This window comes from Dendrobates tinctorius, unplaced genomic scaffold (assembly GCF_039654945.1).
Source record: "Dendrobates tinctorius isolate UK_male_01 unplaced genomic scaffold, ASM3965494v1 ptg000129l, whole genome shotgun sequence".
Taxonomy (NCBI): Eukaryota; Metazoa; Chordata; class Amphibia; order Anura; family Dendrobatidae; genus Dendrobates; species Dendrobates tinctorius.
Window position 1 is genome coordinate 1,574,504 of NW_027361797.1, and position 16,269 is coordinate 1,590,772.

The 16,269-nt window shown below is 41.5% G+C and overlaps 1 protein-coding gene across 5 annotated transcripts in view; it reads left to right on the forward strand.

Annotated features, from left to right (window-relative positions):
* KATNIP (katanin interacting protein) overlaps positions 1-8,591 on the forward strand; it is a 268,939-nt gene extending 260,348 nt beyond the window's left edge. For all 5 annotated transcript variants that reach the window (XM_073542765.1, XM_073542769.1, XM_073542766.1 and 2 more), the window contains 2 exons: positions 6,328-6,413; positions 8,415-8,591. In XM_073542765.1, the coding sequence (XP_073398866.1) occupies positions 6,328-6,413; positions 8,415-8,473 (145 nt within the window). In that variant the 3' untranslated portion in view covers positions 8,474-8,591. The remainder of the gene's footprint in view (positions 1-6,327; positions 6,414-8,414) is intronic.
* The last annotated feature ends 7,678 nt before the right edge of the window (positions 8,592-16,269 follow it).

Consider the following 16,269-nt stretch of genomic DNA (forward strand, 5'->3'; position numbering starts at 1 on the left):
ATCAGGACCTATGGACAACAAAAATCGCACATAGCACTTGAAAACAAAAGAAAAAATTGCGACAAAAGAGACCAATTAAGAAAAATATATATAAATTTTATTGGAAGTGCATATAGATATAAGGAGAAGGAGGAATGACACCCACAAAAGGCACAAGTAGATAAAAGACGCAGCCAGATCAGAGCATACATATACTATACATTAGGCACACATATACATAGACAAAGCATAAATAAAGGCTAAGTAGCCAGTGGAAGTAAAAAGGCAAACTGACAATGCAAACAAATCCAGCAGTTAATACCGTGCCATACTACACATAGGTACGTATGCAACAGCAACCTGTATCCCCATTACAAGTATGAGAGATGGTAAATACCTGAAATAAACACAGGGGCAGGAGCCGGTGTCCGGGAGCGTCACCCCGACGCGTGTTTCGGCTGAAGAGCCTTTCTCAAGGGGCATGACAGGAAAGAGGAAGGAGTTTAAAAAGGCCTATCAGCCAATCAGATAGCTGCAGTATACGGTCGTCATAGAAATACCCAGCCAATCACTGAGGATGCCCTAAGTGTGTTATGAAAGCGGAGACAGCCCAGAGACCGTGACGACGCATGCACGCACCAGGCCAAGAGCTGGGCGTCGTCACGTGACCCGCAACGTCAAAGCGTTGTCAGGACAATGGAGACGCCGCAAGCCGGAGCACAGAGCAAGGCACTGGTGCGCATGCGTACTGGGTCCGAGGGCAGTAGATGATGACCGCAATGATAAATTGCAACATCCAGAGCATATTGGGGCAACCAAAAGAATATTAAGACACCCAATAACAGGAAGGGGACCAAAAATTAGCATACTAATACACAGAATCAGAAATAGAGTGGCTGGGTGGTTTCATATGTATTTATATAACACCGTAACACACAATAAAGGGAAAGGTGAGGTAAGTATAATCCCAACACTACGGACATCAAAATATGGGACACATGCAGAATTAAGGACCCCCAAAAAAGGATAGAAAATCCTTGTAACCAATATATCAGGGGCCATATCTTAAATATATCATATTCATACTCAATATAATACCAAGATGTTTAGGTAAAAAAGTATACAGTTTATATATGTACAATGCTTAACAAGAGTACATCATTGTTATATGGTATATAAATTCCAACAAAAAAGTAAATCAAGGTTCATGACACAAGGTGATGCAACATCAAGAAACACAGAACCAAAACATCAACGTAACATGCAGGGTCCTTTTCTTGGTCCTAGAATGGTATGGACAATGTAGAAGTCTTCCTCATGAAACCCAGTGTGAAAAAATGGCCAATATTAAACGAGATAGAAAAATAAAAACAAGGAAATAAGTAAAACAGTTAAAAAACACCCAAAAAATGTTTTGCAAACAACAAGTGCACAAAAGCAGTGGGACTGATCACAAAAATGGAACAAAGCTAAGGTTCTCATTGAGTCCTTTTGGATGGACCGTGTCAAGGGCCCAGATCCATCTCGTCTCGCGTTGGGCCAATCTGGAGCTAGTATTACCACCACGGACACCAGGATCGTTGGCATCAATACCACGAAACCTAATGAGTGAACCGTCACAATTATGTTGCTGTTTAAAATGACGGGGAAGGGTCTTAAGTGTGGATACATCATCCTGATCAGCAGCCGATAAAATCCCCAAAATATGTTCACGGACCCGTGCTTTAAATTGCCTCGTAGTGAGGCCCACATATATGAGGTTGCAGGGACATACTGCAAAGTAGATGGCATTTTTCGTATTACAGGTTATTGGTTTTCTAATCTCATATGTACGGGATCCGGATGAATTGAAGAATTGATTGGTGGACTCAATATTGGGGCACGCGACACACCGACCACAGGGTCTACATCCACACGTAGGACCCACTCCATCAATAAAGGCGTTCTTGGACTTAAATTGATAATGGCTATGAACTAGATGGTCACGAAGATTTTTAGACCTCCTGATGGTAATACTAGGTTTTTTCAGGAATTAGTTGTTTTAATATAGGGTCCACCTGTAGAATAGGTAATGCACGTTGGAGACATTCACGCATGCGTGAAAATTGTGCATGGTAATTAGTGATGAACCTGATCTGGTTCACAGATTGATGCTTCTTTCGTGCATATAGCAATGAATGACGAGTAGAGTATTTCCCTCTATGATATGCACGTTTAAGGATGCGTCTCCCATACCCTCTATCTCTAAATCTGTTAAATAGATCTTTGGCCTGGTGTTCAAATTCATCATCTTTGGAACAGATCCTCCGTAAACGGAGGAACTGTCCAATGGGTATGGAGTTGGTCATATGTCTTGGATGTGAGGAGGAGACATGTAGGAGCACATTAGTGGAGGTCTCCTTCCTATAAATAGTAGTCTGCAACATAGAGTCTTTATCCCTCCATACTGTCACATCCAAAAAATTAATTCTATTTTTATTACAATGGTAAGTTAGATGGATGTTTTTATCATTAATATTTAGAAGTCCCAAAAATTCATCCAGCTGCCCACCGGACCCCTGCCAGATCAGGAAAATGTCGTCAATGTAACGCATCCAGAGAGGGATGCGATCCATTGACAACTGATCTGACAGGGAGAGGTCCCTCTCCCACAGCCCCAGGAACAAATTGGCATAGGCCGGAGCAAAGGACGCACCCATGGCAGTGCACTGGAGCTGCAGGTAGAAGGACCCCTTGAATACGAAAAAATTGTGTGTAAGGGAAAACTCTAACAACTCTAGAATCAGACAAATGATGTCTCGTGGCAGATTGGACATCTCCAAAAAATACTTAGTAGCCATCAGGCCATCACTATGTTTGATATTAGTATATAGTGATTTGATGTCACAGGTCACCATGAGGGAGCCAGGTTCTACATAGAGACCATCGACCCTCCTCAAAAAGTCGCCAGTGTCTAGGATGAAGGATGGAAGTCCCTCAACTAGTGGTTTTAGTTTAGATTCAATCCAAAGATTAACCTTTTCAAGAAAGTTGCCAGATCCCGATATGATAGAGCGGCCAGGTGGTTGTTCAGGGTTTTTGTGAATCTTTGGCAATAAGTATACTGTGGAAATAGTTGGTTCCCTTACTTTCAATGCCAGAGCTAATTCCTTAGTAATTACCCCACTAATGGTTGCCGTATCAAGAATCTTATATAGTTGATTAGTAAAGGACAAAAGGGGGTTGAATGTTAAGCGTTTATAACATGTACTGTTAGTGAGTTGCTTGAAGGCCTCCTTTTCATAAAGATCAGTGGGCCAAATCACTATATTCCCCCCTTTGTCCGCTGGCTTGAAGACTACGCCAGGGAGGGAACTCAAAACCTCCAGTCTATCACGTTCCACTCTGGTTAGATTATCATGGGGAATTCTCATCGATATTTTGCGAAAGTCCTCCTCTACAACCCGATCAAAACAGTCTATACTGGAACAACAAGACAGGGGAGGAAATTTTTTGGATTTACTCCTAATGGATGAGGGAATCTTACCTCCCTCTTCCAGTTGATGTTCATTGGAGAGATCCTCCAAATCCTGGAGAGCTAATTGTTCTTCCTCTGTGGGAAATAAGGTATTAAGTTGAGGATCAAAAAAATGCCTCTTAAATAGCAGTGACCTAGCAAAGAGATGAAGATCTTTGATAGCAGTAAAGGTATCAAATTTGCATTTAGGTGAAAAAGTTAATCCTTTATTCAAAAGAGATATATCACTATCAGCCAAAATATGAGAGATAAGATTGATTACCTTATTTCCTGTCTTTTTACGTTCAGGTGACTTATACTGTGTATGTCTGTATGGATGAAAATTCGTGTCCGTCACCCTATTCTAGAGCCAGAACGAGTCGTAATTGATGGATTAGACCACCCGGAAGAGTCACTAATGTTTGATAACGAACTCTCAGAGGGTGTACGGGACACATTGCGAGTAATAGAGTTGGGTTTTCGCCATAAATAGACAGTCTTAGGCTGGTTTCACATTTGCGTTAAAACAACGCTGCGCCCTGCAACATGCTGCATTTCGGCGCGCACGGCGCACCGTCAAAAGTGCGCAGCACGCTACTTTCACACTGGCAGCGCATGATCTGCGCACCCTATGCTAAAGATAGGGTGCGCCGATCGCATGCGTGCAAATGCGAAAGTAGGCGGTGATCCCGGATGGGGCGGGCAGGGAGCCGGCTCGGGGCGGGGCTTAACGACGCAGGGAGCAGCGTTGTTTTAACGCAAATGTGAAACCAGCCTTAGACATATAGTCCTTCAAATCACTTTGCATCTTATTGCCATATGTTTCATGTATTTTTTTAACACATAAATCCAATTTTTTATCAATCTGGGTATCATAGCCATTAATTTTGTCAGAAGGACAATCATTTCTAAATTTGGTCTGAATCTCATCAATACACTTGTCAAGGTGATAGATTTTCTTTGCATCCAAATCAATGAGCAGCTGCATGAGGGACCAGGAGCACATACTACATGCCTCCTCCCACCTGGAGACAAATTCAGCATCCTCAACTGTGAAAGCTGGAATAACGCGCACACGCAGACCACGTGGAATCATCTTATTAGATAAATATCTTTGTAAAAATGCGCAGTTCCACCATAATTTGGTGCGTTGTACAAGTAGCTTTTCTATATCTTGGGCCTGGTTATCCCATTTGTGATCACCCACTGGTGGGGGCACACTCACACCCAACTCCAAATATCTGGTCAATCTGCCCGAGCCAAGTTTTATCCCTGGCACGGAAGTCCATCGTCACAAGAACAGAACCTATGCAAAACACAGTAAGTAGATAATGTAAATAACTTGTGAGATACATCACACAGAGAAATCATATATATAACGTGTGACGAAATAATCAGGACCTATGGACAACAAAAATCGCACATAGCACTTGAAAACAAAAGAAAAAATTGCGACCAAAGAGACCAATTAAGCCTGTAGCTTTGTTGTCCCCAATGTCTGCTGCTTTACCTTGTTGTAATGGACTGCAATCTTAGAAATTTTAAGGATGGATGCAACATAACACTCACTGTGTCCCTCTGACAGTAAAGCCAGAATTGAGCCCTTCTTTTCCTCACTCAAAACTTTTCTTTTCAACTCCTTTGGCATGGTTAAATGTTATTTTTTCATTCCTATTCCTTTGGGGATATTACTAGCACTTGTTTTGCCATCCAGCTTGTCCTATTACAAGAGGATTGTGAACAGTATTGCAGGTTTTTTTTTTATACTTTCCTTTGTTAAATAAGATTTGGTTCAGGTGATCACCTAATCAGAAGCACATTAAGTAGGAGGAGGTGTACTCTGATTGGAATTCAACTGACACTGGAATGGAATGGCTGTCAGACATGTAGAGAAGCTGATTTTTATAAAACTGTGCAGTGGTCTCTTAATTTTTGCCAGAGCTGTATATATTAAAACTTAATTGTTAATATTAGGCACCCAAACAGTCAAGATGAGTTGAATACCAGTATAATATGAGTACGTAATACTCTGTCATTTAAGTATTTTTTTTTTTATTATTTTAATTAAGAATTTAAATTCTTGTATATCAGTTATTAGAGATAAGTGACACAAGGAAGGATAAAAATCTAGGTTGTAATGTTCTGCACACCTGTGTAATAGGAATAGGTTACACTATTATACTCCTCTCTCTTCCACTGTGACATCGCCGTGGGCTGTATACCCTTTTAATATATATATCTTCAGACTATTGTCATTGTACTTTCTGGGGGCTTCACTACTGATTATATATTCCCAGATGCAGTTATTTTGGGAGATTTTGTGTTTTTAATTGTTTTATGGCCTTTATATTTCCCTCTCATGCATTTTGTTGCTGATACCCTCCTCGTATTTTTGATTGTGCTTGTTGTCCTCCTTTATTACATTTGTAGAGATACGTTTCCATTTTCACATATAGAGTCTTTATTAATTTATTATTTTGAGATAAAAAAATCAATTAATTCTCATATAAAGGTGTATTTCCATCATATATAACTACTGCATATGGAGAAAGCCATGTTCTGGTCTTTATGCAGATGTGAATGGAGTCTTTATTTCGGTTTGTTCAGGGTGAGGTCACTGTAAATCGGCAAATGGGCGTCTCATGACCCATAGGTAGATATGGGAGAAGGATAAATACGGCAATGCCATGACTGTGTTTGATGGGAATACCCCTTTATTGATGTCAAAGCATGAAAAAATAAATGCGGGCAATTACTCTTACAGACGGCGTAGGCTTCATCTCATCGCGTGATGTAACTCGCACATCACAGCGTTATAAGTGACTTTATTGTATATTGTTCTTGTATTACAGCAATAACATAGAGGATCAAGATGTAAGGATGATGAATGATAATAAGGTTGTCGTCAACTTTAAGAAGAGCCACAATGCCGACCCAGGTCTGTGTATCAACTTATATGTAGCATTGTTGTTAGTCCTCCATCATTCTTTTATTAGGTCTTTCGATATGTATTACTGCGTAGGTGCCTGTTAAAACAATGCAAAAATTGTAATTGGTTGTAATGATCTACTCCATTTTGGACATACGAAGTGCTTGTAACGCACGCATGTATCTAGTATTTTTAAATAAGTGCAGCATTTTGTGAATTATGATTTCCTTCAGAATATATCTTTATAGGAGTCAGATCTTTGTTTTTTCGTATACGCATAAAAATACAAATATCATTAAATGGGAACCGTACTCTTAAAAAAAACTTGGCATAGACCAGTAAATCAATAGTACATCTTGTCAGAGAAATCTTTCTCCACTTATGAGCCACCTCTTCCCTTTCTTCCTGCCTCCTAAGGTTACTCTCCACTCTGAAAAGACAGCTCCAATCTCTTTTTTTTTTTCCCAAGACAAAATGAGCTGCCAATACAGTGAGGAGTGACTGGTTACACCTCCTATTATAGTCTATAGAGAGCGGAGATAGAAAATGAAAGGCCAGAGTCAGGACACAGAAAAAGTACTGAGCTTTCTAGCTAGTCTTTTACCACATCTCAGAGCTGGATTCACTTCTACACTGCTTAGCACTGCCATATAATTTTCGGCGTCTGTCTGTGTGCGAACTAAGGAACGTAGAGCAGAAATCCCTCTCTGTGAGCTCTGCTGTGTTTGGGAGACATCATGGCAGCTGGTCTCCAGCTCAAAATCATTTGCAAATTAAAAGATAAACTCTTCCGAAGACACCAGGTGAAAATTCAGGATATTAGATATATAGGCCCTGATTTTATCATTTGCTTTCTTTGTCACTTTCTTTTTTTTGTCTTGCGGTATTAGTTGCCATTTTTTTACATGACATTCTTCAAAATGGCGTACGTGATTCATGAATTTGACACAGCCAAAAATGGTCTTTTTTCTGGTTTTGAACATTTTTGCAGCTTTTGGCACCAAAAGTCACACATTGGCACAAAGTTGCAGCCAAATTTTGGCCTCCTAAACGATGCGCCATGCCAGAGGGAACTTGAATGAACTTGTACCCAATTTTGTAACTTTTAAAAAGTAGCAATTAATAAATCAGACAAAACCTACTAATCATTAACCCCTTTCCGACATGTGGCGTAATAGTACCCCTGTGTTGGACTCCCCTGTTTGGTGTGGGCTCCGGCGCTGAGCCCGCACCTTTCTGGGCACATGACAGCTGATCTATACAGCTGACGTGCCCAAAACAGCCACGGGTGGAATCGCAATCCACCTGCGGCTGTTATCTAGTTAAATCCCGCTGTCAATCTCTGACAGCGGCATTTAACTCGTGCTTACAGGAAGCATGTCACACATCCATTCATTATGACCCCCCGTTACATGAACGCGGGACACCGATGGCTCGGCATGATAGCCAGAGGTCTGCAGCAGACCTCCATGGTTGTCATTGCCAGTGGCAAATGGTATAGAAACAAAAGAAACAATACCATCACAAACGGTCTTCTGCCACTCCTTAGCCAACACCTCTGTGGTATCCTGCTGGTTTCACGTCACCTAACTCCAGTGACATCTTGGTGTGTCAACACCACGGTGAGATCACTGCAGGCATTCACTGGTTGTAAAGGTAACATTTTGACACCACTGAGTTCAACGCTGTCAACAGTGACTGGCTGCAGTGGTCACATTTTGAGGTGACATGGCTGAAGCCAGTTTATCACTGACAAGTGAGGAATCATGGAAGTACCTGCATGAGAAATGTAAGGATTAGTATAGTAGAATTTTTTTGTTATTGTGTACCATCGTCAGCTTTTTGTAAAAGCTTTTGCCTGGAAAACCGTTCAAAACCAAGACGTTTACTTGGAAAATGATGTACAATATATTTTAATTTTAAATTCTTATTTTAATCATATGGTTCCCTCTAACAACCTTGTAACCTCTGAAAATATAACATGTCTTGTCTTCATCTCTTGTTTTACAGCTTTACGTCCTAAGACTTGTATAACTGACAAATCGAGCGGGAGACAAAGACGGTTCTGAAGTGGAATCCGTGCCCAGGAACAATAGCCAGAGTTATTTATTTACCAAAATTTGTATAAATTTTTAATACTTTTTATGTCAAATATTTTTATATGTACCCAATAAATATCTAACACAAGCCTCTGTAATAGTAATATGCTTCATTGCGCAAGCCAAAGAGAAGAACTTGACAAACCTCTTCCTATGTTTTTTTAGTCTTCTTCCTTATGTTTTACTATTTCACGTGAAATCTTTAAGCGTGCCCTGGTTCTGTAAATCATCTTAAGTGTGATGCCCCTTCCTATAATCTCAGCTTTTAAGTAGCAAATGTTAGCATTTACAGTAGAAATGGTTCTGTCCTATTGTTAATAAATAGCGAAAGTAGATTGTTATTTTTGCAGGAATTCACTTTGTGTAAACCTAAAAGAAGATGACTACAAGGCTTCAGTATTCTTGTTTGGGAAACAAAATATTTTTAAGATCTAAAATCATAAATGTAACCATACTACAACCGAACTACAGGCAACATGAATCAGAGAAAACCATACTACAACCGAACTACAGGCAGCATGAATCAGAGATAACCTTACTACAACCGAACTACAGGCAGCATGAATCCAAGATAACCATACTACAACGGAACTACAGGTAGAAGGAATCACATATAAACATACTACAACCGAACTAAAGGCAGCATGAATCAGATATAAGCATACTACAACCGAACTCCAGGCAGCATGAATCAGATATAAACATACTACAACTGAACTGCAGGCAGCATGAATCAGAGATAAACATACTACAAAGGAACTACAGGCAGCATGAATCAGAGATAAACATACTACAACCAAACTATGAGCAGCATGAATCAGAAATAACCATACTACAACAGAACTACAGGCAGAAGGAATCAGATATAAACATACTACAACCGAACTACAGGCAGCATGAATCAGAGATAAACATACTTCAACCGATCTACAGGCAGCATGAATCAGAGATAACCATACTACAACGGAACTACAGGCAGAAGGAATCAGATATAAACATACTACAACCGAACTACAGGCAGCATGAATCAGATATAAACATACTACAACCGAACACAGGCAGCATGAGTCAGAGATAAACATACTACAACTGAACTACAGGCAGCATGAGTCAGAGATAAACATACTACAACCGAACTACAGGCAGCATGAATCAGATATAAACATACTACAACCGAACTACAGGCAGCATGAATCAGAGATAACCATACTACAACAGAACTACAGGCAGAAGGAATCAGATATAAACATACTACAACCGAACTACAGGCAGCATGAATCAGAGATAACCATACTACAAAGGAACTACAGGCAGCATGACTCAGCTAATCATACTACAACCGATCTACAGGCAGCATGAATCAGAGATAACCATACTACAACGGAACTACAGGCAGAAGAAATCAGATATAAACATACTACAACCGAACTACAGGCAGCATGAATCAGATATAAACATACTACAACCGAACTACAGGCAGCATGAGTCAGAGATAAACATACTACAACCGAACTACAGGCAGCATGAGTCAGAGATAAACATACTACAACCGAACTACAGGCAGCATGAATCAGATATAAACATACTACAACCGAACTACAGGCAGCATGAATCAGAGATAACCATACTACAACCGAACTACAGGCAGCATGACTCAGCTAATCATACTACAACCGATCTACAGGCAGCATGAATCAGAGATAACCATACTACAAAGGAACTACAGGCAGCATGAATCAGATATAAACATACTATAACCGAACTGCAGGCAGCATGAATCAGAGATAAACATACTACAAAGGAACTACAGGCAGCATGAATCAGAGATAAACATACTACAACCGAACTATGAGCAGCATGAATCAGAGATAACCATACTACAACCGAACTACAGTCAGCATGACTCAGCTAATCAAACTACAACCGATCTACAGGCAGCATGAATCAGAGATAAACATACTACAACCGATCTACAGGCAGCATGAATCAGAGCTAATCATACTACAACCAATCTACAGGCAGCATGAATCAGAGATAAACATACTACAAAGGAACTACAGGCAGCTTGAATCAGAGATAAACATACTACAACCGAACTATGAGCAGCATGAATCAAAGGTAACCATACTACAAAGGAACTACAGGCAGCATGAATCAGAGATAAACATGCTACAACTGAACTACAGGCAGCATGAATCAGAGAAACCATACTACAACCAACCTACAGGCAGCATGAATCAGAGATAAACATACTACAAAGGAACTACAGGCAGCATGAATCAGAGATAAACATACTACAACCGAAGTACAAGCAGCATGAATTAGAGATAACCATACTACAACCGAACTACAGGCAGCATGAATCAGAGATAAACATACTACAGCGAAACTACAGGCAGCATGAATCAGAGATAAACATACTACAACCGAACTACGAGCAGCATGAATCAGAGATAACCATACTACAACCGAACTACAGGCAGCATGAATCAGAGATAAACATGCTGCAACTGAACTACAGGCAGCATGAATCAGAGATAACCATACTACAACCAACCTACAGGCAGCATGAATCAGAGATAACCATGCTACAACCGAACTATAGGCAGCATGAATCAGAGATAAACATACTACAACGAAACTACAGGCAGCATGAATCAGAGACCATTATTACAAATTTCTATATTTCACTCAGGGAAGCTGTTCAGAGCAGCTTTTCTCTAAAATGTAGCAGTGAGCCTTGAGGGTACGTGCCCACAATCAGGAAGAGCAGCGTTTTCACCCATAGCCATTCACTAGATGCGTTAAATTTCGCATGGTTCAGTGAGCACACGTGCAGTTAACTGTGTGAGTAAAACGCAGCCTTTTGGACGCAGTGAAAATGCGCTGTATCCAAAATGCTGCTATTTCTTGATCTTGGCACATAGCCTGAATGACGTGACTGTGCATTTTCTTTGCACTCCCTTACCCTTATGTGTGCATACAAAGAGACCAATTCCCTGAGCAGAGCCGAGCATGGACCCTTGGCCGTGGACTACTGTGAAAGCCTTTTAACCAGTTCAGAACCAAGCCATTTTCTGCCGTTCCAGAGCAGACACATTTTTGGTTTTCTGTCATAAAGAAAAATTTAAATCCATTAGACATCTCCAGAGAGGGGACATATCTCCCTCACATCGAACATATGGCATTAATTTCTAACACTTCAACTTCCATTAAAGTAGGGACTTCCTGCAGTGTTTAGGTAATTGCAGCAGATAAACGCTTTGAGAAAAATACAGCAACTCTGGGATTTGTTTAATCAGAAGTGGGAAGTACATTTTCCAGGTATAGAGCTTCCTCTGATGAAAAGAATTTTCTTAGACTTTTTGGAGCCAGTGGTCAGTGATCAATATTTAGGTTTAGCATTAATCCGATATTTATTGGAGATATATTTTCAACATCATAGCGAAGGGACACACATAACGCATTCACTCACATCACCGTAAGACCGTCAGAACTCAAACTTAATATCCGTCCAATAGATGGTGCTATCCATGTCATGTGTCACCTACTGTTCGGACACGGACACCAAACACGGACTTCACCAGGAAGTCCATGTTACTGTTCGGATTTGCCCCCTCCGAACACCGGGTGTTTGTCGTGGCAGACACCGCTTCTGATCGGTGGTAAAATCATCACAAGTGAGACAGCCACAGTTTTCATCCTTATCCTGCTATGCATGACCTCCTCATCCCTATCCTCGTAAGCATGGCCTTTTCATCCTTATCCTGTCATGCATGGCCTTTTCATCCCTATCCTGGCATGCATGGTCTTCTCATCTCTATTCTGGTATGCATGGCTCTTCATCCCTATCTTGGTATGCACGGCCCCCTTATCGCTATCCTGGTATGCATGGCCCCCTCATCTCTATCCTGATATGCATGGCCTCCTCAACCCCATCCTGGTATGCATGGCCACCTCATCCCTATCTTGGTATGCACGGCCACTTCATCTCCACCCTGGTCTGCATGGCCACCTCATCCCCATCCTGGTATGCATGACCTTCTCATCCCTATTCTGGTATGCTTGGCCCCCTCATCCCTATCCTGGTAGCCTGACCCTCATCAGAAAAACATTAAAAAAATAAACCATCCTACTTACCTTCCCTGCACTCCCTCGCAGCTTCTTGTTCTGATACCAGCAGCTTATTTTTGCTTGTGAGCAGCGCATGGCAAGGACATCATGTGCTGATTACAAGCAGAGGAAAGCTGCTGGAATACTGGGACTATGTGCATGGAGAGCAGTAAAAATTCATTGCTCTTTAATAGGCACAGTAATCGCAGCTGCTGCCTTCCTGCAGCGGTCGGGTAATCACATGTGCTCACTACTGAAGGGAATGAATATTCCCTGCTCTCCACTCCCATTTTTTTTAAATTATTTATTTACAGTGCAACCGCCGGCTGATGAATACTCCCATCAGCCGCTCCTGCTCTCACTGTTATTAGCGGCAGCAGATGTTGGCTGATGAGAGTAGTAGTCCCATCAGCTGCCACCAATAACTGGAGGTAAAGTTATACCTCCGATCATAGCTGCAGATTCATGCTGTCATTTGACAGCGTGGGAACCATGGCTGTCTGACCGGCAGTGATGATTTTACTGCTGATCAGAAACAGCACATGACAGCGTGGCAAACATTAGATGCTCAGGCCCCCTATTCAAGTGAATGTGGTCTGGGTTTGGGTATTGTTCTGATACCCGAACCCAAACTTTTTGTAACTGTTTGGCTGAGCCTGTTGGACCTGAACATCCAGGGGTCCGCTCATCTCTATTTATGACTGTCATTTAAAAGAAGGATGGCTATATTGGTCACTGATATATATTTTTTTTCATTTCAGAAATGTATTTTTGGACAATTGTTTGGATATTATTCTCACTTTAACAGATGAAAATAAACAAATGAGATGGGAAAATTCACATTTTTCATTCAGTTGCTCAATAATTCTGTACCCATGGATATTCTCCTAAGAAAGACAAAACCTCAGTTTGCGTTCTTATATTTAGGTTTATTAACTTTTTGGATTGACAGATAGCACTGTAGTTGTTCAATAAAAAAATTAATCAACAAAAATATAAATTGCCCAATAATTGCGCTTTAAACGATATTTACTTGCAGATTACCCCTGTATGTGCAGGTAAATAGCGTTCCTGGATGTGACAGGTTCCCTATGAAGGGAACCTGTCAGCACAGAAGACATTTGTTTACCTGGAGATTACCACTATGACTGTAAGTAAATTCGGTTTGTTTGTTTTTTTTAAATCCCACAAATTAAAGAGAACCTGACAGCAGGATTTATCTCTATTAACTATTTCCAGTTCCGCATTTGTCATACACTGATTTCTGGTAACCCAAAAGTTAAGGGAATGTTGCCTGTATAATTATAACTGTAGAATCTACATTTTAATCTTTTATTGGTGAGCACTTAGTACTGAGCAGCTCAGCCAGTTGATATCACATAGGCGTAGTTATGGTCTCTGCAGTGCCCCTCTGCTTCCTAAATCACACAATGCCTATCCCCCTCTGTGACTTCTGGCATGCGCAATAATCCACCTACAGTAGTGTTCATAATACTAAAATCATATTCCCACATGTCAAACAATTTACCAGTTGGTGCAGCAGAGTCTAAGAAAACCCCCAGACTCAGCATTCATGATCTGCAGGTTTTTGAGAAAATGGGGGAATGTTCACAATAATAACCGTGTGGAGATCAATTAGTGAGGTCCATCATTTTGTGAAGAAACAGGTGTGAATCAGGTGGCCCTTATCTAAGGGTGAAGCCAGGACATGTTGTACATGCATTTCTCCTTTAAAGCCTGAGGAATATGGGTCCTTTGAGACATTGTTCAGAAGGACAGTGTACTTTGAATACAAAGTTGATTGGAGACGGTAAAACTTAAAAAGAAGTGCAGACAATGATAGGCTGGTCATCTAAAATGATCTCCAATGCTTTACAATGGAAATCCAAACCAGAGAGACATGGAAGACAATGGAAGACTACCATTCTAAAGGCCTCGTCACACTAAGCAATATCGCTAGCAATATCGCTATAACGTCACTGGTTTTTGTGACGCAGCAGTGATATTGCTAGCGATATCGCTATGTGTGATACCTCCAACCGACTCCCCCCGCTGATTATCGCTGATCGCGCGAGAACGTCCTGGACCATTTCTTGTCGTCGGCTTCCTGCTGGGCTTCCTGTGGCGCCGACGAGCGATGCGTGGACGCGGGTGGAGGACGTCATCATCGCCTCGTCTGACAGGTAAGTAACGACCCCTGACCGCTGCTATGTCGCTGGTGAGATCTGCCTGTGTGGCAGCTCACTAGCGACCACTTAGCGATGCACCAGCGATCCTGACCACGTCATATCGCTGGTCGGGATCGCTGGTGCATCGTTAAGTGTGACAGTACCTTTATGGATGGAATAATAGCCAGAATGGCAAAGGCTCAGCCAATGATCGGCTCCAGGAGGATCACAGACAGTCTCAGGTTACCTGTGAGTACAGTGACAGAAGACACCTGTGTGACGCTATGCTACAGTATTAGCAAGAAGTCCAAACAAAGTCCCACTGTTGAAAAAAAACACATGCACTGAAGCGGATACATAAAGCCCCATAAATTGTAGGCTTTTTAGTCCAAGAGAGGTATCTTATCAGGACTGGGACCCAACTATAAAGTATGTCTTGACGGTGGCAGTCGGGCTCATACATTGGCCACTTTATGTGCAATGTACCTTCTTTTTACTGTACACTTCCTATAGCATTATTGCAGTTCCAGTTTTCTAAAAATTCCATATGTACATAATGTAGCACTTGCCTATTTTCAGTGGCAGTAATGCAGTTCCAGTTTTCTCGATTTACCAGTCTTAACATTCCAGCTTTGTATTTTCTTTTCTGAGGATGAGTTTAGCCCCTTCCTGCATTAGGACGTGAATAAGCTTCCGATGCATGTATCCGCATAGGTGGCATCTAGGTCTAACAGTAGAGGTGAGATCTGGACGTGGCTGTTAACTGTTTAGGGCAGACGTGGGCAAAGTGCTGCAGTCCGCAGGCCTCATCCGGCCCTCTGGCTCTTCCAGTCCGGCTTGCAGACCTAGACAGCTGAAGAGCTGAAAACAAGCCCATGGGCAGTATTATGCAATAGTCCTCATCTGATGTCACCGATATGTGCATTCTCAAGATGCAGTTAGCGATGAATATAATGGTGCGGCGGAAGGAACAGGTCTCCTCCTTCCACCATTCAGAGTGTGCGTCAGCAAACGCAATGCATCGCAACTGATGTGCGGGGCGTCATGGCACACAGCAAAGAAAGGAGTGGAGCATTGGGGGAATGGGAGCGAGGTATGTGAGGTGTATATATATATATATATATATATATATATATATATAAATAATGTGTGTGTAATGTATGTCTGTATGTAGGGGGCTAATGCTGTAGGGGCGGACGTGTGAGGTCATACTGTATATAAGGGTGCCGTGTCGGGGCTCATACTGTACAAGGTGTGGAGTGCTCATACTGTATAGGCGGGGCTATGTGTAAGCTCATACTGTATATAGGGCTATGTGGGGCTCATACTGTATATAGGGGCTATGTATTGGCTCATTGTATATAAGGAGGAAATGTGAGGGCACATACTATATATATAGGGGCTGTGTGTGGGCTCATACTGTATATAGGGTCTCATACTGTACATGGGGCTGTGAGTGGTTTTATGCTGCATATGGGGGCTCAT